This window comes from Pseudochaenichthys georgianus, chromosome 1 (assembly GCF_902827115.2).
Source record: "Pseudochaenichthys georgianus chromosome 1, fPseGeo1.2, whole genome shotgun sequence".
NCBI lineage: Eukaryota > Metazoa > Chordata > Actinopteri > Perciformes > Channichthyidae > Pseudochaenichthys > Pseudochaenichthys georgianus.
This window is the reverse complement of record NC_047503.1, coordinates 19,636,353-19,664,307: the sequence shown is the minus strand read 5'-3', so window position 1 is coordinate 19,664,307 and position 27,955 is coordinate 19,636,353. Positions and strand designations below refer to the sequence as shown.

The window sequence follows — 27,955 nt, the reverse complement described above, 5'->3', positions numbered from 1 at the left end:
CTGTCAAACGATTACATTTTTTAATCAGATTAATCACAGCTTAAAATGTAATTAATGATTAATCACCATTCGAACTATGTCCAAAATATGCCATTTCTTTATGTATATTGTTGGGAATGGAAAGATAATAAAAGAAGGCGGATATATCCATTTAACATACAGTATCTATGTTTATTATAAAAAAATTCTGTGTGTCAAAATGAAAGACAGCCCACACACCTATCAATCATCAAACCGTGGGGTCTTAATTCATTACGTGTTGATTTCTATCAACGGGGGAGTACTTCAGGAAAGTCGACGGGGGGGGGGGGGGGGGGGGCTAGTGAAGTACTTCGTGACCACAGAGTGTGAACGTTGTGATCAGCTGTTTTAGCGCAGTTCTCCAGTGAAGGGGGGAGTCTCCCTCCGCAGCCGGTTGGCGTAGTTTTGGCACAGTTCCGTTGTACAGACCGACGTCAACAGCAGCCCTGTCTGTGCACACGGAGACCGACTCTGTCGTCCGGTGATCTAACCGCCTTCTGGAAAAGCTTCACAAGTACGTCGGTACGCAAATGCTCTTTGTGACACAAGAGACGGTACGCATTTCAGATTACGCACATAACCTGCGTACCAGTTGTGTGTTACCTGTACTACAGCAAAAGTATTCTCCGTCGGGACTTCCTGCAACAACACCACGCCGTTATCTTGATTCTGATTGGCCAGAAGACATTATCAAATATGTTCTATTGAGAAGACGATCACTACGTGACAAAAGTTTTCAAAACCGTTTCTGGTCTTCGGTATTTCCAGACAAGTGGCTACTGAAATCAATCTTACTAACTGCTGTCTATGCAATTCTCGGCGCGAGTTGGCGGACTTTATTTTGCTTACTTTAACATAATTTTTCATGGTGGGGCTAAGCCATTTCTTGGTATGGGTGTAGCCTACCCCAGCCATACCCTGGCGCTGCCACTGGTGGGATGTATGGGGCGGGTCATTCTGCACATGCGTTAAATATTTTTAACGCAATTAATTAAAAAAATGTATTACCGCCGTTAACGCGATAATTTTGACAGCATTAGTTATAACAGAAAATAACCCAACTTCAGTTTTCAGGGTTCCTGCCGGTTTCACCAACTCAGATTTAAGACTTTTTAAGACCACTTTGAATAGAATTTAAGACCTATTTCACGGCAAGAAAGTATGAAGGAAAATTGCTATGAAAGAAGAAATGCGTACATGAAATGTATTCATGTTCAACATAAGAACGATGACTGAACATAACAGCGCACAGAACTGTGTTAGACAAAAGGTGTGTGTGTGTGTGTGTGTGTGTGTGTGTGTGTGTGTGTGTGTGTGTGTGTGTGTGTGTGTGTGTGTGTGTGTGTGTGTGTGTGTGTAGTGCTAGATCGTATCCCTCCTGGGTTTTAGGCGACGTCATCGTGGATGAGAAGTCGGCAACTTTTGTATTAAAAGTTGCCCTAAATAGAGGAGAGTTCGGCTCACGCACGTCTTGTCACAAATAGGAGGTTCAGTAACGAATAAAGAGATCATACTCTAGACCAGTGCTTCTCAAACTTTTTCAGTAATGTACCCCCTTTGAAACATTTTCTCAGCCAAGTACCCCCTGACCGACCCCGACATTTTTTGATAGAAAAAGCCTATATATATATATATATATATATATATATAAGCAATAGCTCACGACAGGCCGTGGTATATGCTCATTATATCACAGCTAAGGGGCGTGGTTCGGCCCGACGCGAAGCGGAGGGTCGACAACCCCCTTAGCTGTGATATAATGAGCATATATCACGGCCTGAAGTGAGCTATTGCTTTTATAAAACGGTTACCAAGTGTGGCAATATGAAAAAAAAATACACTCTAATTTAAATAGTTTTTATTAGTAAATAATGATGTTCCAAATAAAATAGTCCCTCCGTTGCCTTCTGCGCGAAACATAGTGCGAGGTGGTTGCTATGCAACAACACTAACAGCTAGCGAACATATTAGACAGAGAGCGTTGATTCATTATTTGGCTATTTATTTACATTCATTTGTATGTTGCACCCACTGAAAACCTGTCCAGCATCAGTAGCATGGCTTACGTGGTTACTTGTTGAGGTTGTTCTAGGCTGTTGCTTGGCGTGGTGAGAATATTGCCCCACTTTCTCCGGTCCCCGAGATTTGGCTTCCAGTAGCTCTGGAGAGAGCTTTCGCACCTGTGGCCACTAACGGTCATACTTTCTCTGCTTTGTTTCAAGACCCGCATCAGAAAGCTTTTGAATGGTGGTACTTTTCCAGTTGGTCTACCTGCTCTTCGCGTAGCTCTGCATGTCGTCGTTTAGGTGCTTTTTTTTCTGGAGATAGGCACTGCTCAATCCACTCCTCCATAGTAAGACCCCCCGGAGGTCGAAGTTAATCTTAAATGTTTCCATTTTATGCTTTGTAAGTTTGTTTCGTAACAGAAGAAATGTAAATATATTTATAAAACTGACAAGTCAAATCAAGCAATCTGATTGGCCGATAGTATTTTTGCGGACCTCTTTGATTACAGATTTGAAAACATCGTTGCTTGCTTTAAAAGTAGCTCAATTCATGATGTCAGACCTTGGAAAGTATCTAGATATCCCTGCCCTTATGCCAAAGGAACTGCACACTGAATATGTTTTGCCGTTTGATGTGTATGTCTGGACCGCTGCGTAAAAAGGAGGGTTTCTGCCCCGTTACTTCTCCGCTGCTTTCTTGTTCCAGTATGAAAAGCAAACTGCAGGCAGTTTGCTTTTCAGCCTAACGGTATACTGTTTTTCTCAGACGCGGAGGGATACTGACTTGTTGTGAAAAGTAACTTACAATTCTACCCGTGATATACGCTCAGTATATCACGGCTAAGAACCAATCAGATTGCTTGATTGACTTGTCCGTTTTATATATATATATATATATATATATATATATATATCTATATATCATATATATATATATATATATATTATATATATAGATATGATTACAATATAGTAATTGTCCATCAGTGTGTGATTTATTAACTCTTCATGCATATTACACAAACTAAGGATATATTTGGCAAGTACGGCATTAAAAGTTGTAACAAGGTCTGTTTGCAGGTCTCCCCTTGAAAAAAGAGATCTATGATCTCAATGGGACCAATCTGGTTAAATAAAGGTTTGAAATTAAATGAAATGAAACAAGCAGTAGCGCTGAGCAAAGTGACTAAACACGACCACACCTTGTAAAAACAGAGAAGAACCAGTTAAGCACCAGAAACGGATCTTGAACCCTTGGTGGGTTCTAGAAATATGTAATATAACATTTTATTTTCTATTTAATTATTGGTACTATGATTATTTGGTAATCATGCATGGTATTTTTTAATTAACCTTTTTTTATTATTATTATTATCTCACTCCCTGCAGTACCCCAACGAACCCCCCGGGGTCCGTGTACCACCATTTGAGAATCACTGCTCGGAACAACATTAAATTGTGAAATATACTTACATTTAATAATAATGCAGGGCTCGACATTAACGACTGCCCGATGGCCATCTAGTATTTAGCTCGGGCAATGAAAGCCTCACCTGCTGGTTGCCCGATCAGCAATCTATTATGCCAGTATCATATGCGGATCCAGTGACCCGACAGTAAAACTAAACATATCTATAACTAGTTCAGGTAGTTTGAGAGGTAATTAAAATAGCTATGTGTGATATTCTAACCTGAAGTGTGTGTTTTGTCCGCTCACCGCTGCATGTGGTTATGCAGAGCTGCGTGTCGACTCGTCAGCAGCAGCTGATCTTTCTCTCCCGTCAGATTAGACTTCACTCCCGTTTATCTCCATATCGATCAGATCCAGCTAATTCTGGCTAATGATTGACTACCTGCTTATTAAAAGACACCTAAACAATAAGTGCCGCTATGCAAAACTGGGTGAGGCCACAAAGGTATAGCGGCAGCATTATGCATTTGTTTACATGCCCACCGGAACCCCGAGGCATTACCAACAGATCAACGCACAATCAACCCACACAGGACTCTCTTTCTCCACATGAAGTGTTTAGACATTAGAGTTGACTATTCTTGTCTGTCACATACTCTTCTTGTCTGTCCACATATGTGGCGCAACTGAAGCAGTATTGCGCTAAAGGGAAATTATTTTGACCGGAGAGATTTAGATTTGCCGGCTAACAGGAACTCTGACGTCGCCATTTTGTGTGCTTCGCAGATGCGCTCGGCTCCTCTCGACTGCTGCTCGGGTCTGCTCGGTCAGCTTCCGGATGAGGAGGCATTCGTTTGACCAACTTACAGTAGATAACATTACAAACATTTTTAACAGGGGCCATAATAGTGTAAATAATGTTTGTTTTGGCAATTATAACTGAATGTAATGTTTTTCTACTTTTTTCTAGATGGAAACTGTCTGAGTAAAAAAAATGCGAGTAAGTATTTCTTATAGCTATGCAGGGCATGCAAGCGAGCAAACACAGAAGAATAAAATTGAAATTGTACAATATAATATTGTGGTGGTTCATCTTATAATTCAGTCTAGAGAATGCACCAGACAGCATCTAAGACCTGCAAAAATCTAAATTTTCTAGGGGGAGGCCCCCCAAACCCTTCGTGCGTCATTTCGTCCGCGCGCATTTTTCAGGGCAATCTCTATTGGGCTCAGGGCCATCTTTAAACTAGCTTAGATGGCCCACAGGGCCATCTCCCAAAATCCTTAATGTCATGCACTGTAATGGTTTGATTATTAAATAATAACTTACAGTTCTTATTTGTGTTGCATTTGTGGATAAAACCCAAAGAACATTTGGTCAGATATCCACCAGATCTTTTAGTGATTTTTGTCTCTGAAAAATTAAATTGCAACATCAAATACAAAAGTTCATCTGAAACAACTCAAATACCATAATGAAATTAATCCACAAATTATGATTGTTATGTTATACCTGGAAACACAAATACACAACCGAAAATAATACATTTAATATGCTCGTCTCTTGTCCTGGGTGGCAGATTACGTCACTAAAACCCAGGAGGGGATCTAGCTGCTGCTGCACAAGCTAACGCTACATTAGCAAAACAAACGCTATTTGTTTTTACAAAAGGTGTAGCGGGCTTCAAACACGTTCCCCTCCACTGGTTTCACCAAGCACTACATTTGATGTTTTCCAACCAAATATGGTTGAACTTACACTTCCCCATATTTGTTTGTAAATAGAATCGAAGATCCCTTAGTTTCTGACTGCCGCTAGCTTGGTTGCTAGGTTACTAGCTGGGTGGTCTCCGATAAGGGGCCGGGGGGAACAAAGTTAGTGATTACTGGTTCCATGTTGATTTAATTCAATACAAATTGTTGGGGGGAACTGAAAGGCTATTACCGTACTGGTTACTTTGCAGCCCGGACATTTCCCCCAAAACACATTTAGACGCGATCGCAACACAGAAGTACCTTTCAAATCCGATCAGTTTTAAGACCTTCTAAATCATATTTAAGACCTTTCTTATTTTTTGATCAAATGTAAAACTTTGTAAGACCCTGCGGGAACCCTGGTTATACATTACTCAATACACTGCAGAAAGAATATCCTGTATGCAGAGCCACACTTTGAGACGTGTTTATGGTAGAGAGTTAAAGAGACAGCGTACCTGCTCCACTTGGTCAAGACGCTTCCGTAAATTCTCGTTGAGATACGTTTCCACTCTGGTCATTATGCCCTCCAGCTTAATCCTCTCATTCAACAACTGTCTGTTGTCCTGTGGGGGGGTAGATGGGAGAACAAACAAAATACAAAAATGGTTACTCTTTGCCAAGTGCAGACAAACAAGATGTTAGTCAAATATCAGCAGGTCACAATCTTAGTTTTCTCTTGCTCTGTGAAACACAGTATTTTTACAGTGTTGTTTTAGTACTTCTACATAACTAAAAGACCTACATATTTCTTCCACCATTGCATATATCATGAGGATACTCATACAGAAATGTTTGCCCAAAAAGTACACAAACACCTTAGGTTGTGCAACAACTTTAGCCTAGGCAAATGCTCCATCAACAATACCTCCCAACATAGTGTTATGTTGCGAGCAATATCATTTGACAACAGCGATTAATGTAAAAGCAAACATGAAATGCTCCATGCTGCGGGGGCGCAGTTGTTGCGCAACTAAAGTGAGACTGGCTGAGGGGAGAGCTGAGCACAGCTGGCAGTAAGAGAGAGAGAGAGATGGGGGGGACGCTGGATCACAGGACCCTCCCACACACAGATACTAGGCTTGTTTGAGACGCGTTGCGGCTCGCCTCGAAAGTAGACGAGAATAGCCGATCGCAACCGGGGGAGGTCTCAAAAAGCTCGCCTGAAGTCGGACAGCTCTGAGTCGGCTTCGTCTTCTTCTCTCGGTTTTTGGGCGGATTGCAAACAACTTTAAGGTGCATACCGCCACCTCCGGAGTCGGCTTGACTCGGTTTGCATTTCTCAAGAATGCACACGTGTGTTTAATCGTTAATGTCAGATATGTACTAAGTAAATACATTTGTTCCTGCTCAAGATTAGATTCAACTTTATTGTTATTGCACATATTACAGGTACTGAGACAACGAAATGCAGTTTAGCTTCTAACCAGGTGCAACAAGCAGTGAAGTGAAAAGTAATGTACACAATCTACAGAATAACATATAGAATGAATTGAATGATGAATAAACAGTGAGGGGTATGAATACACTAGATATCAGCCTGTGAGCAGTATGAACAGTGTGTATGAATATGCTAAGTATGAAAACGGTAAGCGTGCTAAGTGCAAGTATAGTATAAAATATATAGATATTAATTTCATGATGATAAACATTGTGGAACAATGATGAAAAATGGGAATGGATGTGGCGACGTAAAACTGACACAAAACAACAACAAACTTTTGCCAGCCAATTGGAGAGTTTCATCAGCAGCACGGGGTAAAAACCACCAATGAGCGCTCAGCTCGAGATACCAGCGAGTCGTTTCCCATCAAGCATTTCGCTTCCGCAGCCTGTGGAGGGGAACTGCGCCGCCTCGCCACGCTCTCAAGGCTGCGGGCGTCTTTGTCCCGCGAGATTTCAACGTCTCATGTGGGCGAGCCTCCAGAGCAAGTCGGACAAAATGACTAACCATCATGCAACGCACTAGCAAGACGTTGATCGCAACTGCGCAGGTCTCGCTTGTCTCAAACAAGCCTGCTGTCTGCTCCTCTCACCTCACTCAGGTCATGTGAACACAGGCAGGAGGCGGAGTAGGAGAGGACTGAGGAACACCTACATGTAGGTAACCTGCGTTTTCTCCGAACGACATATAGTCACAGATGTGTGTGCATCAGCCTTTTCAGCATAACAGTGCTGTTCTATAGCTCACGGATCCAAATGATCGCTGAAGTCTATCTTATAATAAAATATAATAATATAACTAATACAAATCATTATATACTTGAGAAGCATATTTTATTCTTTTGAGTGAACATTTTCTTAAATGTCCACATTACAAGGCAAAAGCAGAGACAGAAATCCATGTAGTCCTTTGTATAGTGCTGCCGCTGACCTGCTGAAGCTGGCGGATCTCGTCGTTGAGGTCATCGACGCGCCTCTGGTCGTCCAGGCTGAGCTGAGAGAGCAGGTCTGTGCCGAGCTCGGCCTTCAGTGACTCCCTGGTGGACTCCATGGCGTGGAGGCTGGCCTCCAGACTCTGCAGGCTGCGTTGCTACAGAGGAAGAAAGTGGAGAGCACAGACAGTCAGGAGGTCTTAATCCCCTTTAACTCTGGGCTTGTATGCAGGTTTAAACTAAAATATTGTAACAACTTCATTATATGATCACCTTGGGCATGAAGGTCTTCTCTGACTGCTGCCTCTTCCTCCTTCAGCATCTTCATCTCAGACAGAATACTGTCCTCTGGACGCCTTAAAACTTCCTCTTCTGAGTCTCGATCTGCTGCATCTGGTTCATCAGCTGGTCGATCTCATTGTTTGATACGTGAAGGCCAGCGATGAAGGAAGAATAAGCCAATGTTTAACCAAATGAGCTTTCCTCTCAGTACAGTCTTTATTCTATGTATAGTTTTTCCAACTTTATGTGAGCCAATGTCTACAGACAACAGCTGCTAAAATCAAAGCCTAGAAGTGTGAGTTGAGTCAATTATAGTTGTATAACCCATATCACAATCCTCTCAAGAGACTCTACAACCTTCCCCGACATTATAAGAAAAAGAGAAAAACTCCTTAAAACAACTGAATGGAAAACGTTTAAAAACTTTTCAGAAACACTGTTGTTGTATTTAGACAGGAGAAACATTATAAAAATAAAATCACATTATAGAAAACAAAATATATAATTCTAAATATGTGTCAAAGATTAGGCACTTTTCAACTGCCTTTTCAATGACTTGCACTGCTCGAATAGCATATTGTCCTTCCTTCAGGATAATGCATTAATAAACTAAAGAAAGAACAAAAAACTACAACAAAGAGATGTTTTTGTAGTCATTGGAGAATATATGTAACATGGCAGCTAGCTTGTAGGCTTTTTAGTGCTCCGATAACTCGATTCACCTTCAGACGGAAGACTGTGACCGTTGATGTCAAGGCAGAGGATTAGAACGTCACTTCATTATTCTAAGTGACCAGACAGGCTCATCGATCGCTGGGACTACATGATGGGCCTTAGGTTTAACAGTACTCAATAAACACTGAGGCTTAGGCCAAGAAGCTACTGAAAGAGCTGCCCAGAGAAGATGAAAGGTAATCGATGCTATAAAGGTCATCCGATCCACGTTCATGAATGGGAACAGCTGAAATCAGGTCACTAATCCACCTGATTCATTTACGTATTTATAAATACATTTAAAACAGGCGTTCATCTCTGGATGACCACTTCACTGTCATGAATAACCAGTGGCGACTGGTCATTAGGGCCAGGTGGGGCACAGAAAGTATTAAAATAATGATTACAACAAATGCAAAAATAAATTAAAAAATATATAAAATATATTTTAAGATCATGTTTAATCATCTGATTTGTCTGTACATTGCTGTTTTAGTATGTGTTCTTCTAATTAGTGTCTACAGTGTGTGCCTATTGAGCTGTTTAGAGCCATGTGGGACAACCTGATCCTGCCCCTCCCTCTGACTGTCTAAGTGTACGGTGACTGCAAAAACTACACTGCGCATGCTCAGAGTATTTTCCTATGTAATGTGTGTGGCAAAAAATAATGACCATAGGGGCATAGTGCTGCCATCCCCACCATACGTCATCTCACATCATTCAGAGCTGATTGGCTGTAAGTACTTGTGCCGCGAAAAGTGTGATGTGTGAAGAGGAGGAGAGAGAGCTGCAGTGACACGTCCTAAAACCAGGAAGTAAGCTGTGCATGGCTTCCCTCCACAAAAAAGCAACGAGATTTCTCCATCGGATTTTAGAAAATAGCTCAAAATAAGATCTGTGGGAAACGTAGCTGTTAGATAAATGTACGTTTTGTTCAGCCGGATAATATCCACATGTCTACCCTACTTTTATCATTTTCGAATGAAAAATCTATTGATTAGATTAGATTTATGATAGACTTTTGAAACTACAAGAAGATAAGGAGGACTTTTACAAAAAAGGAATAGAGATTTGTGTCCAGAAGGATAGGCAAATGGACTTCATCTTCAAGTCAAGGTAAGACTGCAATTTTATTGAAAATGGGATCTTACTAAGAGAGAACAATTCAATATTTAAATGATAAAATTACATTTTTTGGGTATCCTTTTGTTGAACTGTCTGTTTAAAAGTAATTGAAGCATCAGACAAAAAAAGCTTTTGAAAATAATATTATATTTTGATTTAATATATTTGTAAACCTGAAGAGTCAGTGCCAGTGAGTCACCAGCCATGAACCTCTCTGCAGAAGCTTATATATAGACATCTGAGTTTTTTGTGCCCCACCACTTTTGTACATATAGAAACGCCACTGCGAATAACATATAAAACAGGTTTATTTCAAATAATCCATTTGATAAGAGTTATGAGCACTCAGCAATGTGGGTCTGAAGGAACAACGAAAGAACAACCTTGAAAAAGGGGATTAGTGAGGTGCATCAGCGTACTCTCATGCTTATCGACAGAGCAGAGGTGGGGATGTAAACAACAAGCGGCTTTTAAATAATTGATCTGTTCTCTGACTCACCGCTGCAGAAGTGAAGGACTGCGCCATGCCATGGTCTCAGTCATCCACTGCCTACTCACACACATACGTAATCACCAGGTGCGCACATTAACATGTACACAGTGCTGTCTGCGGGTGAGAAACTACACAAGTGTTCACACACACATAATCATACCGGGGCGGAAGTGACCATATCCATAAGCATAGGGTACATGCAGACCTAAATCCCCTCTGATCCGCCTGTTTTTGCTTTTTATCGGCCCTCCAGAAGTGAGTCATGGCTCTGGCCGATATGTCCCGACTTACACTAATCCCTCTTGACCTCTCTAACCCTGCTCTCGCTGCACCAGGCTCCTGCTAACAGAAGTTGCTACACAACAGAGATGGATTAAATCCACATTTAAAAATAGAGGCTTGCACTAATTCAGTGAAGAATGCACTAAGGGGTGTTGTACATTATTTCAAAAGAGTTCTTAAAAGACTTCGATAAGCTGCAGAGGTACATATATATTAAAACGTCTTTATAACCAGAAGATGACTGTGTGAAGGATGTTTTTTAAAGACAGATATATATATATATATATATATTTTTAACACACTTGGTATATATTGACTGTTCACGACTATGATACTTCCTCTTCCATTTCTCCAAGGCCGAGTGCAGGATGCCAATATCACACGTGCCTACGGTTTATCACACCTTTTATTTCTGTGTGTTCCAGACACCATCAAGCTAAAGCTGGTCTTTTACTGCATGCTGTCCTTAAAATAAACTTCAAAACATAACGCTCCGATCTTGCTGCTGGCATTAATGATGTAACATAATGTGGACAAGCTATAATTGAAAGGATATGTTCGATGTTCCGGCGCAGGTTCTCGTTGAGCTTGGCCTCCAGCTCCCCCAGCTCCTCCTCGGCCTTCCTCATGTCTTTCTGCAGCTCCAGGCGAGACTTCCTGGTGTCGTAGTAGCCTCCGGTCAGAGCTCCACGGTGACTCACCTGGTCACCTGGAAGGTCGCAACACAATGTACAACATATAAGAGATGGACTAGAGCACTGAAAATACAAGGTATTGTCAAAGGCAAGTCAAATGTCTTGATTATGGGAATTTTTTAATCTGTGTGTAAGAATATATTGATAGTTTCAATTAGGGGTGTCACGGTTCACAGAAGTCACGGTTCGGTTCATACCTCGGTTTGGGGGTCACGGTTCGGTACGGGTTCGGTACAACAAGGACAAGCAAAAAAAAGTCCCAAATGCATTTTTTTTTAACAGTAGTGCAAGTTTTGGTGTGAAAATAAGGAACTCTAACATTTGGAATCATTAACTGTATTACACAGTTAAAAACAAACCACACATAGATGGCCATATTATTTATAATGGCTGATGTCAAACAAAAAGGTTAAATAAGCTGAACAACTAAAACGAATGTCTTGAAAATATTTAAATAAATAATAAGAAAGTGTTTCAATCACAATCAATAAAAGGCAATACAGAACTGTATGACATCTCCTGATGTCAACATATAAAATAAATACAATGATAAATATAAAACAATATAAAATCTGTAGCTTTAGGAGCAATGTCTAACATGTGTAATTAACTTGTGAGTGTGTGAGGCCATTATGCCTAAATAAAGGTACTCAAGCTTTACTCTATTTTCAAGTTTGTCTTCAAAAAGATGAGTTTGTCTACGTTGTCCGTAGTGAGGGCAGATCTGTTGGCGGTAACTATGTCACCTGCCGTCGAGAAAACCCTCTCGCTGGGGACTGAGACTGACTCGGATGTGCTTGAGCATGTTTGACGTGTTACCACTAGCATACCGCACCGCTGTCGAACAACGCCGACACACCGTCCTCGTCCGATCCCCATCATTGTTGTAGTCCACAGGGAACCCGAAATGTTCCCACACACTTGATTTAAAAGAAGCAGGTGGGTCTTCTAGCTCCTGTGTGTTGTGTGAACTCGCCGTAGCTACTAACTGTTCTTCTTCATGTATTGTGTTCGTTTTGTTGTGTTTTGTTCTCGTTCTTCATTTGTTATTTACGGGCGGCTGGCTTTTAGGCGCAATACCGCCCCCTGGATTATATATAGTGTAATACTGCCCTGAGTGACAGACTTTTTTCCCACTCGTAAAAAAAGGCGTATTCGCCGTGTGACTGCATGTGCCGAACCGTGATGTCCGAACCGTGACGGTACGGGACGAATACGGATACACCCCTAGTTTCAATTGAACATGGAGTTTGATTCCAACAGGGTCGATGGCTCATACTTGTCCTACAGGCTGTATTTGCACATGTGGCTTTTGGAGAGGAGGTTTTACAGAATAGGATTGGCCCATTACGGAGTACAAACAGAAGTATTAGCTACGTTTTTTGACATATTACTGATACCCAAAGTTACAAAATCCCAAGGTGATAACTCTTTTGTGCTAATGACTACCTATATCTTTTAACAGTTTATTGCAGATAGAGACCATCTCTTTTAGAGCTGCAGTCTTACTTATATGCTTGAAGTACTGTGTATTGCATGTCAGCTTACCCTCCAGAGTGATACAGTCCATGGTGAAGGCTCTGGCCAGCTGGGTGGAGACTTCCATGCTGCGACAGATCAGAGTCTTCCCGAACACGTGCTTGAAGGCCTTGTCGAAGGTGTTGCTGTAGCGCAGCTTGCTGATCATGGGAATAGCATCCTTATGGGGCATAAACACGTTGGTATGAACACAGTGGCAGATACCACACGCCACGTCTTGTTTCACCTTCATTTGGCATATATTTAACATACATGACTGCTAGGGGTGTAACGGTTCACAAACATTTCGGTTCGGTACATACCTCGGTTTTTAGGTTCGGTTTGGTACGTTTTCGGTACAGCAGAAAAAATTATCACAAAACATAAACTATTAGTTTTATTTTTATTTAATTATTATTAAACTGTGAATATTCACTCAAATAAATACAAAATATAATAAAATAAACATTAAGGTGCAGCATTTCGATGAACTGAAATAATCTGTATTTGAACTGTACTGTACTAGTACCTAAGCAGCCAGTTTGACATTATGACTTGCTTGTAGTGTTTCACCGATACTTGAAAGGTACCGCGATACCCTGCCGTTAAAAACGTTACAATTCCTTCGTTTCATTAGTATCGGTACTTTAAGAATGACGGGGAAAAGTACTCCGGTGAGAAAGCGCCGTTAAGTGTGTGTGTTCAGCGCTCTGCTTCCAATCCCTGCAATGCAGCCGTGCCTGCAGTCCCTCCCCTCTCAAGCACGCTCTGATGGCGCGTTTCCACTGCAGGCCTCGCTCGGCCTCGCTCGGTTTGGTTAGGCCTTATTAGGCCCGGCTCACTTTAATGCTGCGCTTCCATTACAGTTTAGGAACTGGGGCAGTTACTATAGTAACGCAGTGTAGGCGGAGCCGTGACGTCATCTTCAATGAGAGCCCCAGAAAAACAACACAGCCGTTAGCTCTTAGCACTCAGAGCTCACCGCTCTTCATATCTGTTCAGAAACTAGACAAAAGTTAAACAAGTACAAACCACAGACTGCCTGTGTCATGGCGAATACAGTCGCTGGTTTATTTATGTCTGTATAGGCCGTTGTTGTGAGTGTGGACGGTCGGAGCATATATAACGTTAGCTTAGCCAAGCTACATTTAGAAAACACGCATTTTAAAAACGGTTTTTCGCCTGCCGTCTGTCTGCAGACTTGTCAAAGCATTAATTCATGGTTTTTACTAACCGGTATCAGTATGTTGTTACTTCGGCATCCTTTTGAAACGTGTATTACAATTAAATCACGGTCAAATATGTTCATCTTGTTGTAGTTGTAGCCCCCTTGCCAGCGATTCTCTCTCTAGTTTAGCATACTCAGCCCGACTCAGCCTGGTTGTTCCTGGCCCTAGAACCACGATTTAGTCGAGCCAGAAAAAAGGTGAAAAAGTAGCCCCGGGCCAAAACTAGGCCAAATGGAAACGCAACCAAAAACGGGCCCGCACGGCTCGGCACGCATAAAGACAGCTACCCACTGCAGTGGAAACGCGCCATAAGTGCCTCCCCTCTCTCGTGCATGCGCTAGCTGCCAGAGCATGTGAGAAAACGAAAAGCATGGCTGCAAGTGGGAGTGCAACTGCTAATCTATTAGGAAGCTGCAGCTGATTCAGAACGCCGCTGCTCGAGTCCTCACTAACACTAAGAAAGTGGATCACATCACTCCTGTTCTGAAGTCTTTACACTGGCTTCCTGTGTGTCAAAGAATAGATTTCAAAATACTGCTGCTGGTTTATAAAGCACTGAATGGTTTAGGCCCAAAATACATTTCTGACCTCCTGCTAAATTATGAACCATCCAGATCTCTCAGGTCTTCAGGGACTGGTCAGCTTTCTGTCCCCAGAGTCAGAACTAAACATGGAGAAGCAGCGTGCAGTTATTATGCTCCAAATATCTGGAACAAACTCCCAGAAACCTGCAGGTCCGCTGCAACTCTGACTACTTTTAAATCCAGGCTGAAGACTTTTCTTTTTGTCGCTGCTTTTAATTGAACTATCTTAAACTGCACTGTAACTTTTATCCATGTATTTTTTCTTTTAATGTTTATTTTATTAGCTTTTCTTTTTGATGACTGATTTTAAATGCCATTTTCTTAATGTCTTTCATTTTTTGTAAAGCACTTTGAATTGCCTTGTGTTGAAAAGTGCTATATAAATAAACTTGCCTTGCCTTTTCAAATGAGTGTGCAAGTTTGATGTATTGCCAGTCGCGTAACCAATTTTAGTTGAACAATGTCGACAGCTTTGGTTCGGTCCACCTGTCTTTGTCCGTCATCCTTGTACGTAACTGCGAAACCAAAATGTTCCCAAACCGGAGACTTCAATGATGCTGGAGGATTTTCGAGCTCAACTTTATCTGCGTTCACCATTTCGCCAGTTCCTCAAATTACTGACTAAATTTGAACGCATCCCTGTGACCAGCTCTCACAGTATGCCTCTCGTCCAATGAAATGACTTGCTCGCTCTATGACGCGTTGAACCCAATGTGAGCAAATTACTCTGAATGCTGCGACGCAGCACCTGAGATTACTTCCAAAAAGTTGTTCACCTTCTCAATTGTTAACGTTTAACATTCGGTACAACCGAAGGGCCCGTACCGAATAATTTCGGTACGCGTACCGTTACACCCCTAATGACTGCTGTATCTTTAACCTTGATTGTTTAATTATGAATATTTGCTGTCACGGTCCAAATTGCCTGCCTACAGTAGCAGATGTAACTTTGATATGTTCTTACGTTTGTCTCTGGGTAGGCGGTGTCCCTGACATCCAGCTTGGTCAGGGGCAGGAATGTGACTTCTCCAGGCAGGTTCATTTTGTTGAACTCCATCAGTATTTTGGTGCTGACCTCGTCAGTCTCCACAATGTGATAGAACAGTCTGGAAAACAAGAGAGCGCGTAGAAGGCCATCTAAGATTAAAACAAAAAATCAAGGCTGCATCATTGTAAAAAAAATCTACAAATCTCTGCGGAAGCATTCAATGTACAAAATATACAAAAACAGAGCTTATTATGAGTACACTTTGTTTGATGGGGATATTTATGATTGTAAATAACATAATGAGCAAGCCATTAAAATGTAGTTAACCTGACTCACCTGGTTCCAGCAGTCACCTCGACACAGGTATAAAAGGCGGGCTCACACTCAAAGTTATTCATGACGATGCCATGGTAACCACTGATGACATGCTGGTTGATACCCTTGCGACGGAAATGCTCAAGGACTTTGTTGATGCTGTCACTGCCGTTCAGAATAGACTGGAGGAGCAGAGGGGAAGGAGAGAGATAATGAACTCTAAATAACCTTAACAATAATATATAAAAAACATTGAATTGATATTGATGTTAAAATGAACACAATATAAAAACCTATTCTAAATCCTATTAAATGTTCTCATTACAACTGCAGCCATTATCTCTTCTCTAGAGAAAAACATTTATAACAGATTTCACACTGTGCTGTGAAGAACATATAAAACCTAAGCTGCATTCTGGGGAAAATTCAAATATACCGTAGCTCAAAAACAGAAAGAGATCTCTGTATTTCCCTAATATTGTGCTTCATTATTAACTGTACAGTATAAACATAACGGGTAAAAAACAAGAATGGATAGAGTCCGTTCTGTTCCGAGAGGATGAGTCAGCCGGGCCGATGAAAGCAAAATAAAACGCAGGACATTTGTCCATGAAGCTACAAACCTTTCATCTCTGCAGACATTAGTTAGAAGTGATATTTGATTGATGCATCTGCCCAGAAGAAACGACAAGCGGTTACTGGATGCGGCAGCAGGGAGTGAGTCATGTGTGGATTTAGATAGCTATGATAAGGTGCCATTGGCGGGGCAGATGAATGATTCCACTTGATAAACCTGTCCTGACAACTGGCTGAGTCACAAAGTGAGTCCTCTGCTGTGTTCAGGTGGGCTCAAACGGAGAGAGGCACTTTCTCACTTGGGGTTTGATTTAGTTTTATTTCCATATTTCCTCTCTTGCAGTATTCTGGCTGGCAAGCAAATGTATGATGGTTTAATAATATGTGTGGCGTAACAGGTCTACATCTGACAAGTATTGCCTTCCTGAAAAAGGCAGGTAAGTGTGTGTCCTATTATTTATTTACCATGCGTCTTAAATTTGAATCATCTGTAGCTGCTTAAGCAAGTCAATAATCATGCAGCCTCGTGCAGAGACACGGTACCTTGCCGGTGGCCGCTCGGAGGAGCTGCTGCTTCTTCTCCAACTCTTCTCGTTTGGCAGCCAGGGCCTGCTGCTCTGCGTTCTCCTCCCGCCACAGGTAGCTGGACAGACAGACGTCACACACGGTTATACTTATGTCACAAGACCCCAAACTCAATGCAGCCATGGTACCAACAGAAGAGAAAGGCAGTCTGTGATAAAAACACTTATAAATATGACACTGTAGGTAAAAAAATAAGGACATATTTTTATTTAAATAATAATAATGTAGATTTGTTACATGCATGTATGAAGTATAAGGTGAAATATTAGGTGCCTTATTATAGCTAAATAATCACATTTAAAATAATTAAAAACAATACAAATGCCAAAATAATTCCTCTTGTTTTTATTACGTTAATGCTTTTGTCATTTGTTGATATTTTGGAGGCTTGCCGCTGTGGGTTCTGCATGTTGTGATATCAAAGCGGTCATTATGCTGCCTTTTCACCGGCACACCTACACAATGGATCACAGCGAACTGGAGTGAATTCAAAATGAGACAAACACAAACATATTCATGTAATCTGTTTCCTTTGCTACTGAGCACCTGTTATTTGTTTATTGGATTATTTTTTTTATTTTTTTAAAACGGTCTAAAAATATATGTTTTTAAACTTAAATTAAAAAACGAATTGTTCCTTGAGCGTGTCGTCTAAACCAGCGGTTTTCAACGTGTGAGGCGCGCCTTCCTGGGGGGGCGCCAGAGAGCTTCAGGGGAGGTGCAGCGTGAGAAAAAAATAACGAGAAAAAGACGGGTAAAGTGTCACTTGCACACCTTTGGCTGTCTGTGGAGACCGAGTTCCCCCACCTCGCCAAAAAGGCTGTAAAAGTGCTCATTCCCTTCACCTCCACCCAGGGGCGGACTGGCCATCTGTGTGTTCTGGAGAATCACAGAACGGACGGTCGTCAGCGGGCCGTTGACGGCCGGCACCGCCCTTTATTTTTTAGGTTTTTAAACGGCATCATTTAAGTTTCGCTGACAGGCGACAGAGGTCTGTTCAGCAGACAGTTAACTAGCGCGCTCTACCAACTTGTGTGGGCTGGGCTGGGCGAGATTCCAGGGCAGATTTTTAGTCCCAGTCCGCCCCTGCCTCCACCTACCTGTGTGAGTGTGGGTTTTCCGCATTGACTTTGATCAAAGGCAAGTACCGGTCAAGGCTGCAGCCAGAGGATGATCTGCGTTTATTCCCATCTACATTGCATCCCCGCATCATCCACCTGTGCGTATCAAAGACGCAGATTCATTGTTCCCACTAAAGTAGGGGGTGAGTGTAATAAGGAGGCAAAGTTGACGTTCAGTGTGTTGCCGGGAGCATATAAGGATTTATCCACGATGTTGAAAATGTAAAAAAAAAAAAAATTAAACATAAAGATTAAAAGGTTTAAAAAAGTTATTGTTTAATGTTTTATGGAGGTGACGCTCCTCAGCCAATGAAATCGGTGCAGTCAGTGAGTCAGCACGATAGATTCAAACACAGAGACGAGACAAGAAGAGAGAAACAGTCTGAGTCATTTCAAATGGCGTGCTCAAAAAAGAGAAAGGTCGACAGCGAAAACAGAGCATTTAATGACATGTTCTCTTACTGGACCTCTTTGAAATGCAATTGAATACCCCTGTATTATAGCAGCAACAACAGCAACATCAACAACAACAACAACAACAACAACAACAATAATAGCAATAATAATTGGGAGGGGGGGGCGCGGCTGTTCTTATGTTCTCTGAGGGGAGGCTCACCTTCCCACACTTTGAAACCCCTGCTCTAAACGGATAGTTGGAGACTTGAATGGAGACCCTCAGTTTGTCGTGTTTCAGGAAGCAGCTGTCTGGGGTAGATTCTCACTATGAAACACATTCATCATCCACCCACCCTAGAGGACTTTTTAAAAGCAGAAAGGCATCTCGCAGCCTGAGGTATCATCCTCTCTGTTTTATAAATAATTCTAATTGTTTAACTGCACAGAGAAGGCTTGATGACATTTACAGCAGACACTACTCTGCTATGTAACTAAAGGTTGCCAAGCAGAACCCACATATTGGCTTAAAGGAAGGGTGAATAATTCAAACTCTCAGCTTCAGACGCAGCCATGACTCATTTAAAGCAGGGCTCAACAGTAACAGTTGCCAGGTTGCCATTGGCAACCATTCAGAAAAAATGTCAACCACTTCTTGGCCTTTGGTTGCCATCAGTGGCAACCAGTTTTTAACATAAAGAAATAAGAACAGCAAACAGCAAAATGTGCACCCCAAAAATAGATAAATGTTAATTATGTGTTGTATTAAGACTGATATTTAATTATTGTTGTGACCAGTCGGAACCTGAGACTTAAGTTGCACGTGCATTGGTGTGATTACGAAGCCAGAAAGCGATGCACGTTTACTCGCGTGCGCGGTGTGTTTGTTTTACAAAAAATGGCGAAGCAAATTAAGTTGTTTGACTGTGGGGTAAAAAGTTCGGCCAACCCGTCAACATCTCAAACGAATGTTCAAAGTGATTCAACTGATGAAGCGCAAGGTAAACCCGAACGAAAAGCAAAGAGGAATGTTGTCCATTCACTTCGGGTAAAAGTTCCTTCAAAATAAGAGTCCCGATCTTATTACTACCAAAATAAAAGTGCAAAACGAAACTTTAACATAGGAAAATATTGGCATACAATTATAATCACTTCTATAAAAAGGTAACACATTTTAAATATATCTGACATATCAAAAGGTAATTTACACTATTAATAATTAATATTAGGGATGCTCCGATCGATCGGTCACCGATCGAGATCGGCCGATACTCACTCTCTACCGATCGGTGCTCTCTAAACATGCCGATCGCATGACGTAAAATACATGACACTTTTCTCTGTGCGCGGCAAAACAAGCTTGCCAAAATGGCTTCACCGGTCTGGCATTCAATTCAATTCAAAACCTTTATTTATCGAGGTAAAATCCCATTGAGATCAATGATCTCTTTTTCAAGGGAGACCTGCAGCAGTAGGTTCCACAAGAAGACATAAAAACATAAACAACAGAACAACAGAAGGACATCATACAGCAAAATGTACAGGGATTACAATTTACATATCTAACCACATGTACAGGTACCAACAGAATCTGATTTTGTAGCATCCAACCGAGCTTTAAAAACATGTAGTGGTACTAGCTTGGTAATTTTCCATTCTTTTTGCAGACTGTTCCATGTTAGTGGAGCTGCACATCTAAAAGCTTTCTTCCCTAAGACAGTCCTAGCACTTGGCACATTTAATAAAACCACAGCATGCGATCTCAGGCAATAAGTACTTTCAATTCGCAGAGAGATCAGGGAGCAGATATAAGATGGTAGTTTATCCAACATGGCTTTGTAAATGAAAAAGTACCAGTGACTGAGCCTCCGTACAGTAAGTGATGGCAAAACCGCCTTGGTATACAGGGTACAGTGATGCGTAAGTGCTTTACAATTTGTCAAAAATCTCAGTGCACTGTGATACGCAGCATCTAACTTGCTCAGGTAATTGGCAGGTGCATTCATATACAACAAATCACCATAGTCCATTATTTTAAGGTGTCCGAAAAAGACAGTAAAATAGCGGTATGCAACGTGTGTGAAGCAGAAATCCTGCAGCTCCGCCCGCCGGTGCGGTAAGCGCAGCGAAACACACAAGAGTTAGACCTAACACACTTAGCTATTTGATATACCTCTGGAACAAGCTAAACTAGTTATTATAAATATATTTATTCTTCACTGTCGGGTCACTCATTACTGGATCAGTGAGCTGCATGAGATACTGACAGGCTGTCAGGAGAGAGAGAGAGAGAGGGGGGGAGAGAGGGGAGAGAGAGAGAGAGGGAGAGAGGAAAAGAGAGCGCTTCCGCTAATTTCTCCCGTGTTATTATCCCAAAGTGAATGTAAACTTGAATAATGTACATCATTTGAATGTAATAATTAAGTTGATTGTTGTTTGTTGAAGCTCCAGTGAATGAGCCCCATTAACTGAGTTTAAACATCACTTTAAATGGAAGATTTAAAGTGATGTTTAAATCTTCCATTTAGGCCCCGCCCACTCGATCGGATCGGCCCCGAAATTGGCGATCGGAGCATCCCTAATTAATATCTAATTCTTAACTGTGAATGGTTTTCATTTATTTAACATTAGAAATGTATTAGTCTGGCCAATCCAAGACTTCAATGCTGAATGGCCAATGGATCTATGGTGGGGTCAGCACAAAGATCAAGAAAACCCACATTTGAAAGGGAGACAACGGATGACCAAGAAACTAGTGACTTGCTCAATTCATTTGTGAGGGATCTGTGAAGAACAGCTGCACTACTGTTAGTATACCAGCAATTGAGGGTTGACAGGTTTCCTACCACTTAAGTTTCAAATAATTGTGTTAATTACTTATTGTAAAGCATTTGAACATTCTTTTGTGTCACATGTTCATTATTAAGTTGATGTATAAGTGTATAGTATCTTAATTATTTTAAATATAAGATGTCTAAAAATGGCAACCGTATTTTCAGTTTTGGCAACCAAAAGCTGATGCCTGGTTACCAGCCTGGCAACCACTTTTAAAAGTTAGCGTTGAGCCCTGTAAAGACAAATGTACACCAAGTGATGCTATGTCCAGTATCACAGCACCCAAAAATATTAAAAAAGCATTAGCACAAGACTAGGGCTGCAACAAACGACTAATTTGATAATTGATTAATCTATCGATTAATCGACTATTCGGACTATTATGCCTTGCACAATTTCTGAAACGCTCTTATTTAGCCATCAACTTTTAGATTTAAAGCTTGAGGTTGTTTAGGCATGTGGAAACTAACAATGTAGACAAAGATGGATACTTGATTACATTTGCATTTCTCCGTCTGAATGTGGTGCACTTTTGCTAAATGTTTAGAAAAATTACTCGTGTTACCGCCCTTACATGCTAAACACTCTTGGCAAGGAGCATTGTCCACCTCAAGACGGGTAACATTTAACCACACCTTGGAGCGCTTCTCTCACACGTGATGACGTCACCAACGAATCGACGACTGAATTAGTTGGCAACTAATTTGGTCATCGATTTTAATCGATTAAGTCAATTAGTTGTTGCACCCCTACACAAGACAAGGCTTTAAATGCATCTCAAGATGTGAGGTCGAACAGAAATTGGGGGTGAAGTTCTTACTTTCTTTCGCTCTGCAGCTCATCCTTCCTGTTCTTCACCTCATAATATTTTTTGTCCAGTTCCTCAACGCGGGTCTTCACCTCATTAAGATCTTGATCGAGTTTCTAAAGAGACAAAGATGAAAGTTGTTCAGAGAGTTTAGGGGAAAAAAGGATTAATAAGTAGCATTAAAATGTTCCTTAAAAATAAAAAAAAGATTTACAGTTCTACAGGAGACAATGTGAATTCACTTCAAATGAAAAACCGTTACCACCTTACAGTTGTATGCCAACCAGTTGCAGTTTACATACATGTTGATTAAAATGTTGCTCACTTCTTCATTTGATAGTGTTACAGTTGTGGGAAATTGTATTAATTGGCAAAAGAATACTGGATTTATGGTTGAATGTGTTTTGTAGGGTCACAGTGACATTGATCTGTGACCACAACATTTGTATCAGTTTATCTCCAATTTAAAAGAAATTCTCTGAGCATTCTTAAGATATCCCATTTATAAGAATTGTGGGATGAACACAAAATGCCCCCACCATATGATAGGGTATCTTTTTGTAATTGTCTTTCAAAAAAAAGAACATACAGTGTACTGCTCGAGGTTCTTCTCCTTGTTGGTCTCCGTGTCCTCCAGGTCTTTGTTGATGGCTGCGATCTGCCTCTTTTTGTCGTTGATGGCCTGGTCAAGAGACTTCAGCTCCTTCTTGATCCACTTGTCCCTCTCCTCCTTGGAGGTGAACTGGCTGCCTCGGCCCTGCTTGGCGTACAGGTCTGTCCTCTCCTGGGTCGCCTGGGCCAGTCTGCAGGGCAACACAAAGATAGTAAAAAATGTTTTAACTAAATCACAAGTTCACAATGGAGCCATCTATTCATTTCCTGACAAACTGTGCATACAGATGTTCAAAGTCAACAACCTTTTCCAACAGTTATAGATTCATTCACAGCCATGTAACACAGCGACACCGGAATAAAATGTGCTGAATATAATCGACACACTAGAAGCCGGGTTTTGAAAAGGGTGTGATGCAAGAATAAATACCTCGGATTTTGAATTTCATACATTTTTTGTCTATTTCCGGTTTTAAATGCTGCATTAGAGTAAAGTCATCTCATTTTCAGAATTTACTTGAATGTTCTAGAAGTTCTATTATTTGCCTTAATGTGGACCTATTATGCTATATTGGAAAAATATATTGTAGGGCCATACCTATACGAAACATGTCTGAAGTTTTTTGCTTAAAATACCAAACAGATCACGCATTGTAACCATGCCTCATACTGCTCATACCCCTCTTTTGCAGCCCTGTTCCAAACAGGCTGATTCTGCTTTAAATGGAACGTCTGCTGCTAGTCACGCCCCTTTGTAGCACATATTCTCTCCAGTAGCCTACAGCGTTAGCTTCATGGTTAGCTGTGAGTGTTCACATGCTTGCTAACACTATATAATATATATATATATATAAAGTTGTTATATATATATATATATATATATATATAACAACTTTACTCTAAGCCTCCTGCAGACATCCTGCTGAATACACAGACACACAGCTGCGACTGTATACGGAGACGATAGGTTGAGACGTGTCACGTGTCCCGGAGAATATAGAGTGGCGAAGTCCCTCCCCTTCTGGTGGACCTCCATGGGACCTTATTTCGGAAAAATTATGTATTGAAATCAATGGAGAGAGAAAGATTATCTTTCAATCCCGTTTGAATTGTGCCACGAATTACACATAGGATGTTTGTCAATTTAAAAGATCATTTTGCAAGTCAAAAAAATTCAAATGTGTCGTAAAACTGTGAAGTAACAACATTTTTTGTTTGAAACGCTCAATGAACTACATCTCTGGTATAGCACAACAACACACGTCACCAAGATGGCCGTCACTACTGTCTTGTCCTAACAGTGATTGGCTACCCTCACTATCAACACAATGAAACACGTCCAGAAGAATGTCATGCAAAGCTGCCTGCCTGCCTTCGATTCTCTCTGAACTGCCTGGTCTTTTTAATGTTTAATGTCAACCATTTGTGCAGATAGCATGAAGTAGAAAAGATCGCCGGTGATAATGTAGCGTTAGCGTTAGCATTTCTCCCCCGGGCTTAAATTGTGTATTATAGAATGATCACACCGGTGTGACAGTACTCTTCAAAGGGTTCACGAAATATGACTACTACTCTTACTGTTTAACATTTTGGGTTACTTAATGTTACGTCATGTTAAGGCTAATACAAATTACACGGCTGTAATGCTAACTAACGTGCTGGCTACTAGCTAGGTAGCTAACTTGATCCAGCCACTCCTGGCCCTTTCATCAGACGGGAAGCGAAAGAATGAGCAACACCCATTGCTGGTATGATAACAACCTGGTACTAAGCACACAGGCATCTTGTTAAAGTTATCTTATCTTAGCTATCTCTTATTTAATGGAGGAAAACAGTTATGACATCACTTACTCTGGGATTTGTAGTCTTTCTAGTTGCGTATTTTTCATAGTCTCATATTTCAACAGTTTTATGACAAACTGTGACTTTTTTGACATGGAAATAATTTTTTAAGATTGACAAACATCATATGTGTAATTCATGGCACAATTCAAACGGGATAGAAAGATAAGTTTTCTCTCTCCATTGACTTCAATACATTATTTTTCCGAAATAAGGTCCCATGGACCGGAAGTAGATGGGCGTGACTTCGCCACTCTATAGGTTGGGACGTGTCACGTCGGCCGGATGTCGCCAATGACGTTATAGGAGCGAAAATTCTGGATCTGCTTGTTAGCACCCCCCCTTTTCTTTTTTAGATGTGGGTACGGAGGAAAAGAGAGAGGGTTTTGTTTTCTGACACTTTGTGTGTACATATTTATGTATAAAAGACATCAAAAAGTGCATTTTGCATATTAGGTCCCCTTTAAATTTAAATCAACATTGATTATGATTATTTCCAAATGTTTAATGATTAAATAGTTTGTAAAAGCTTAAAAGTCCAGTGTACAATATTGTTGCAATATCAATATTGGAGTATTTGGTCAATAATAATATAATAGATTTTCTTCTCATCACCCACTCTGGATAACAAATGTTCATCACACTTTTGCATCAAACTACTTTGCAGGAGAATTTATAAATATCTCATGTACCTCTCGGTCTCTTGATATTCAAATGTTTTCAAGAGTGACTGACTCATGGCGTTATGCCTGACCATCGGCCGCTCGAGGAGCCGTGGCTGAGTGTGTCATCCCTACCTGGATATGCCCCGCTCCTCTTTCTCCTTCACCATGTTGAATTTGGGTTCAGTCTCCTGCAACTCATTTTGCTTCTCCTCGATCTTCTCCAGAAGCTTCTGACGCTCCTTCAGCAGGCGTTTCTGAAAGAGCAGGAACGGAATTTAAGGGGAAGTATTTATTTAAATATTTTATCTATAGACTTAATTTTCTAGTGCCAGTGTATCTAAATCCAAAATGTAAAGTGTGAGGTTTCTGCACAAAAAATTGGTTCTACACATATTTCTAAATTAAAATAAATATAAAACATTTGAAGAAACATTGCATGCTGCTCCTACGCAATATTCATATTGGGTTAAGTGTGTGTATCCAATGTGTAGATTGAGTGTTAGTGACATGCATTTATTATAATAAATATAAAATGATGAACGGACATAGCTTCAAAATGCACATTCAATTACAACCTACATTGCGCACATGCAACATTCAAATATAATAAGAGGTTGTAACGCAGAGTGAGGGGTAGACATAATTATTTTTTAAAATAATGTGAACCAATTAGGAAAAATCCATCTTTAGATAACAATGGGCTGGGACAGGGGGTTTCATCTCACAGGTATGAAACCTCTACTTTCCCCAAAAGCGCCTCAGACACATCTAGTGACGCAGATCTGCTTCCCTTGCTCTGCATTTTGCTACAGAAGCTTTTGGCTGCTGCTCTGCCAGCCATAGCCAGGTGGGCTTCATCTAGCCAGCAGCCCGCATGCTGCTGGCTGGCACAGGCACACAGACACACACAGAGAGAGAGAGAGAGAGAGAGAGAGAGAGAGAGAGAGAGAGAGAGAGAGAGAGAGAGAGAGGAGAGAGAGAGAGAGAGAGAGAGAGAGAGAGAGAGAGAGAGAGAGAGAGAGAGAGAGAGAGAGAGAGAGAGAGAGAGAGAGAGAGAGAGAGAGAGAGGTTCCTGCCAGCTCTGTACACACAGCCTCCTGCCAGGGATGATGTAAAGTGGAGCTGATGGCAAACGTTACGTACACAGGCTGGAGCTTCCTCTGTTTTGGTTCTCAATTTTCCCCTCTATTAGACCGGCAAACGTTCTTTTGAAGGATTCAATACTAAAACGGTCAACTCTTTACATGCTTTATGATTAGCTGATGAATTGATGATGTTAACCGCAAGGAAGAGTTTTGTTAATAAATCATGCATAAAGTCAAACTGAACTGTTTTTACGATTTTTTTGACCCACAAGGATGAGTAAGGGGTTGTAAAATGAGAAGGAGAATACTGTCCTCTACATACGATGCAGGGGGGGGGGGGTGCAGCGTCACGTGTACAGAGTGACGCAGATGGGAGGCTTCCGTACCCTCTGCTCGCTGTTGCCTGCCAGCTCGTCCTGCAGGTCCTTGGTCTTCAGCTCCAGTTTGGTCCTCTGCTTGATCTGCTCCTGGCGCTCGGCCCCCAGCTGCTCGCGCTCCTCCTTCCCGGCAGAGATCTTGGACTTCAGCTCTCGCACCACACGCTCCGTCTCCTACAGGAAGGGAGCCAGAGGAAAAAAAGGCTGTGAGATTCACTTCAAAAGGAGAATAAAAACAACTTACTTAAGTGATTGTTTTGATTTAAAATGATGAATAAATAGATTTTATGGATGCTAAAAATATGAAGTTTGACCTTATGATTTTGAGTAAATCACTAAATATTGCAAATCCTCTTTTATAGACGTTGCCATCATGCTGCAGTGTTAGTAACAATATGTATTGAACTCCTTACCTCTACTTTGTCGCGGGCATCTTGCTGAGCATCACGCAGCTGTCTGGATTTGTCTCCACAGGTCTCTCTCTTGCTGGACAGCTTTGGAGAAAGAGGACAAAAAGGTTTTGGTTTTGAAATTGTACACAACAGAGGCCAAAACTAAATTGTATTTGTGATTCTTACATTCATTGTTTAGATCTTTTATATAATTTTTTACTTTCAAAAAACGTTATTCCTGACATCAAAAAGGCTGATAAACTAAAAATGTACTTTCTGTATTATTTTGTGTATATGTAATATTCTGAAGAATGGGCAGTGATCATTTCCTACCTTGGCATCAACACAAATGTTTACAACCACACACTGTTATTTGTATATACAAAGAATGTATTTGTTTCTCTTGAGTTGGTTACCTCGTCCAGCTTGGCGCGGGTCTCGTTCAGATCCTGGTTGTAGATGGTGTACTCCAGAGCTCTTCTCATCTTGTCCCACTTCTGGTACTGAGCCAGCTCCTCCTTCTCATCCTCCAGGGTGTGCAGACGCTCCTCGATGTACTTCAACAGCTCATTGATCTTCTCTCGCTTCCCCTCTGAAGAACACATCAGATTGTTTTTTTAATGTAATACTCTATTAATTGGGACTGGGTTTTATTTTGATGTCATTGTTTTGTCATTATTTTTTTAACTTCTTAAAAGTGTTTTCTACAATACCAGGGGACTCTAGACTAACAGCATCCTGTATTAATAAAATCCACAAGGACGCCGTTAAATCATAATCTACTGGTCAAGTAGACGTTGTATTTTTTCCCTAACAATGCTACACAAGTCTGTAGGAGAAGAGCTAGTCAACGTTATGGTAAATGGTACAT

General features: G+C 41.1%; 1 protein-coding gene across 1 annotated transcript in view; it reads right to left on the bottom strand.

The window, feature by feature from the left end:
- The window catches only part of smc3 (structural maintenance of chromosomes 3), a 47,046-nt gene that overhangs the window by 11,770 nt on the left and 7,321 nt on the right, over positions 1-27,955 (bottom strand). The window contains 16 exon segments of the mRNA XM_034111270.2: positions 5,652-5,759; positions 7,568-7,726; positions 7,842-7,877; positions 7,879-7,926; positions 7,929-7,992; positions 11,017-11,173; positions 12,708-12,858; positions 15,455-15,596; positions 15,815-15,975; positions 16,913-17,012; positions 22,124-22,227; positions 22,701-22,914; positions 25,363-25,484; positions 26,702-26,866; positions 27,106-27,186; positions 27,501-27,676. Coding sequence (XP_033967161.1) covers positions 5,652-5,759; positions 7,568-7,726; positions 7,842-7,877; positions 7,879-7,926; positions 7,929-7,992; positions 11,017-11,173; positions 12,708-12,858; positions 15,455-15,596; positions 15,815-15,975; positions 16,913-17,012; positions 22,124-22,227; positions 22,701-22,914; positions 25,363-25,484; positions 26,702-26,866; positions 27,106-27,186; positions 27,501-27,676 — 1,988 coding nt within the window.